Consider the following 3,748-nt stretch of genomic DNA (forward strand, 5'->3'; position numbering starts at 1 on the left):
CGAGAGAGAGAGATTTGATATACAAACGTTTTATTTCGATTCAATTGTATACAAATTCAAATTTTATGTAGATATACAAACACATAAAATTGAATTGAGAGGCTACCAACGATTTATACAAACGAAAGGCTGACAACAATTTATACAAATGACTGTCAGCGAAATTATACAAATCTGAAGAGGAGCCAACAAGTTATACAATCTGATAAGTTTGCTATGGAGCGCAATTATACAAATTATAGTTATAGCATACAAATTTGATTTTTATGTTTGTTATATGTGAAAGTTGCTCAAAGGGATTTTTGGAAAAAAATAGGGATAACTATGGGTGAGTAAGGCCCAATTGAATATAAATGAGGCCCAAGTCCTCAACCGACATAAGCCCAAAACCCGAAAGGCCTATTAATTTTCCCTGTAATTTACTTCTCTCTATTTTGCTCGAGACTTATCCGAATCTGTAAAGGGTCTCTCTCAAAACCCTAATTTTTCAGGTAATTTCTAATTGCAAATTGTTTGTTAATCTTGATAATCCTTAGATCTGCTTAAAAAAACTAATTTATAGTCTTTACATGTGATAAAAATCTGATTTTTATGTATTTTTTGGGTAATTTTGATCAACAGTGATTCGATTTCTAAAGGGTAGACTTTGGATGTGCTAAATTAAACTGTATATAAAAAAAAAACTGAATTTTTGTTTGAAAGATGGTTTGTTTTTGGGAATTTTGATCTTAGCAAACATATGTGTCTGTATTTTTGATGATCTGCTAAACTAACTGTTTTTGTAGTTTTCTGTTTGGGAATTTTCATTTAGCAGTGATATGATTTTAATAGATTTAGTTAAGTGTTCGTTAAATTTTAGATGTAATGTAAATCTGATTTTTATTTGAAAATTGGCTTCTTTTTTTGTGAATTTTATTAGTGATTTGATTTCTATGGCTTTAGCTTAGTGTGTGTTAATCTTGATTATCTTTGGATCCCCAAAATTAATAGAGAATCTGATTTTTTATTTGAAATAGCTATCTTTTTGGGAATTTTATTTAACAATTCGATTTGTATTTAGCCTAGCGTTTGTAATCTTAACGAAGGGCATATCAGTTCAATTTCACATACTTTAAGGGCATGTTTAGGCTTTTCTGCTTATTAATCATTTAATCAATTGCATAGTTGGACTAACTATTGAGCAATAAGGGCATATGTGAACTAAACTATTAACGGAGGGCATATCTGATCAAGTTTACATACTTTTAAGTGCATATTCAACCTGTTTTCATTGCTTCATTTATTATGAAACTTTATTTGAGGAACTATTATCTTTGTCTAGTTGTTTTCAATTTTAAAGCAAAAGATACGTCCTTGGGGGTCTTCATTTTTTTGTGTATAGTTGGTTATTTTAACACCTTTGATTTGCTGTTGTCATCATGCTTTGAAAGATCAGATTTTCTTTGAAGAACTGTTTTCTTGTTGATATTTTGGCGTCACAATATAGAGCTTAGCAGATCTTTTTTTTTGGCTGTTTTGTTGGCCTTATTTTAGTTGTTTGATGTGGTTTTTTCATGCCTGATATTGGTGTCTCTGTCCTGCAATCTTACTTGATGCCATCTCTTTGATATGCCCCTCTTTGTGGGGAAGTTTGCTTATGATTTCTGTTTGTATAATTGATGAAGCCTTCTCTTCTACCCTAGATCTGAGCATCCAAGTTTGGTGATTTGAGCAAGGTTGTCTTTTTCTCAGCAAAGTTTCATGTCTGATCTCGACCTCCAAGTTCCCGCTGCTTTTGGTATGCCACTTGTCTGATGTATTATTAATTCTCGGTTGAATTGGTATTATATTTTTTGTAAGATTACTTTAAAAATTTGGAAGTGACAATTTTTAGTTCAAATGGAGTGACATGGCTATTGTGAACTATATAGCTGTGTCAACTTGCTTTGGAATAGTGGTGGTTGTTGGATTAGATGCAAATGAAGCAAAATAAATAAATTATCTTGCTAGTTTTGGTTGTGGGTGGGTTTTTCCAATTATGATTCGTAAATGATTCATTTGTCCTTGTTTTGATGTTTTCATTAGATCCCTTTGCTGAGGCAAATGCTGATAATTCTGGAGCTGGGACAAAAGATTATGTACACATTCGCATACAACAAAGAAATGGTCGGAAAAGCCTGACAACTGTGCAAGGATTGAAGAAAGAATTCAGCTACAATAAAATACTAAAGGACCTTAAGAAAGAGTTTTGCTGCAATGGTACTGTTGTCCAGGATCCAGAACTAGGGCAGGTTTGTATTGGCGAGATTGATATCTGTCTATCAATGTGTTACAACATTATACCGACTTTAAATGTTGTGTATTAACATATATATATACTTGTGATTGTACTTTGACAGGTTATTCAACTCCAGGGTGATCAGAGGAAGAACGTTTCTACATTTCTTGTCCAGGTGATTGTTCTTTGCATCAATAACTCACTCTCACTTGTGTTCATATTAGTATATGCTCTACCATAGGTGTGCTAAATACGTTATCATTGCATCCACGGCTGATACTGGAAAATATGTTTTGATCGTTGCTAATTATCTTTGTCTTTTTAACTTTTGGAAACAGGCTGGAATCGTGAAGAAAGAATACATCAAAATTCATGGTTTCTGATTCCCTTCATCAATCATCGTGCAGTTCTTATATTTGTCGTGTCAGTGCAGAAAATGCTATTCCAAGTAAAGTTATAATAAAGTTTACTAGTGATTTATCCATCTCAAAGAAAAAAGAAGAACTGACTTACTAGTGTTAGCTTTCTGCTGGTTTGATTTATAGTAACGCAGCATAGTAGCTATGGATGGTGTTATATTTTCTGGAACAATCGTTGTGTGTGCAAATAGAACTTTGTGCTTTATTATCTTTCAGTTGTTGCTTAGCATTTTGTGTATGTTTGATTTTCTTTTAGGTTGTATGGTTTTAGCTTCTTTTTTTCCTTATGCTCGGAGTGGCGTGAATGGGTCACAGCCTTTTAGCATAAGTAGCATGCATGAACGTACCGACATCGTAGCCTTGTAACCTTTTTTTTACCAGACCTGTTTATATATCGAAAGCAGTCTATCAAAAATCATGAACCAAAAATGTTTGGAAAAAGAGATGTCTGGTATCTTCATGGCGAATGCTCTTGGAATTCGAAAAATGTCCACTCTTATTTTGATTTTTAGAGTTCTATATTGACATAATAGGTGTGTGAGTTTTCTATTTAATTATTACCAAATATTTATCGGGCATAATACATATATTAGCCCCTAAACTTGGCTTCAAATTTTAAGTTTGACCTCCAACTTTCACAGTGCACAAATAGACACTTTAACTATCCAGACTTTTAATAAATAAACCCGCGAGTCCTACCTGGCAAAATGCGTGATATGCACGAATTCTGCGCGAGTTGGGAGTTATTTTCGAGGCCCACAACGGTAAAAAAATGCTGAAATGACAATCCTACCCTTAATGAATCCCTTTTATATATATTTCTTTATATTTCCAAATCAAAATCTCATTTCTCTTTTCCTCCTCTTTCAAACCAAGTTTTTTCCTCTCTTTAAAACGATTTGTGCTCATATTTAGTGCAAATGGATTCTAATTTTTTTTGTCATTGTGGAAAAAGAGCTATAATGAAGATTTTTTGGTCTGCAAACAATCCAGGTAGTTGGTTTCTTGGATGTGAAGATGGTCGGGTATGGTTTCATTTAAAACATCTTTTTTGGTTTAAATTTTAGTTCTC

The 3,748-nt window shown here is 33.0% G+C and overlaps 1 protein-coding gene across 3 annotated transcripts; it reads left to right on the top strand.

The window, feature by feature from the left end:
• The first annotated feature begins 418 nt into the window (after positions 1 to 418).
• Positions 419 to 2,891, top strand: LOC125821337 (protein translation factor SUI1 homolog). 3 transcript variants are annotated; one of them, XM_049500772.1, is made up of 5 exons: positions 419 to 491; positions 1,683 to 1,777; positions 2,065 to 2,270; positions 2,379 to 2,432; positions 2,596 to 2,891. In XM_049500772.1, the coding sequence occupies exons 2-5, from the start codon at positions 1,741 to 1,743 to the stop codon at positions 2,638 to 2,640; spliced, it is 342 nt and encodes a 113-aa protein (XP_049356729.1). In that variant the 5' UTR covers positions 419 to 491; positions 1,683 to 1,740; the 3' UTR covers positions 2,641 to 2,891. The 3 variants fall into 3 exon arrangements, with proteins under 3 accessions (XP_049356729.1, XP_049356731.1, XP_049356730.1); XM_049500774.1 differs by having other exon boundaries at positions 1,732 to 1,777; XM_049500773.1 differs by lacking the exon at positions 419 to 491 and having other exon boundaries at positions 1,665 to 1,777.
• Positions 2,892 to 3,748: the final 857 nt, after the last annotated feature.

The sequence above is a fragment of the Solanum verrucosum genome, unplaced genomic scaffold, assembly GCF_900185275.1.
Source record: "Solanum verrucosum unplaced genomic scaffold, falcon-dt-bn FXZP01000222.1, whole genome shotgun sequence".
NCBI lineage: Eukaryota > Viridiplantae > Streptophyta > Magnoliopsida > Solanales > Solanaceae > Solanum > Solanum verrucosum.

Bases quoted from the DNA above. Each gene is read 5' to 3' on its own strand.
- LOC125821337 (XM_049500772.1), top strand. From the start codon at position 1,741: ATGTCTGATCTCGACCTCCAAGTTCCCGCTGCTTTTG. The intron at 2,271-2,378 runs GTTTGTATTGGC...GTACTTTGACAG, and splicing joins AGGATCCAGAACTAGGGCAG to GTTATTCAACTCCAGGGTGA. The intron at 2,433-2,595 runs GTGATTGTTCTT...TTTTGGAAACAG, and splicing joins TTTCTACATTTCTTGTCCAG to GCTGGAATCGTGAAGAAAGA.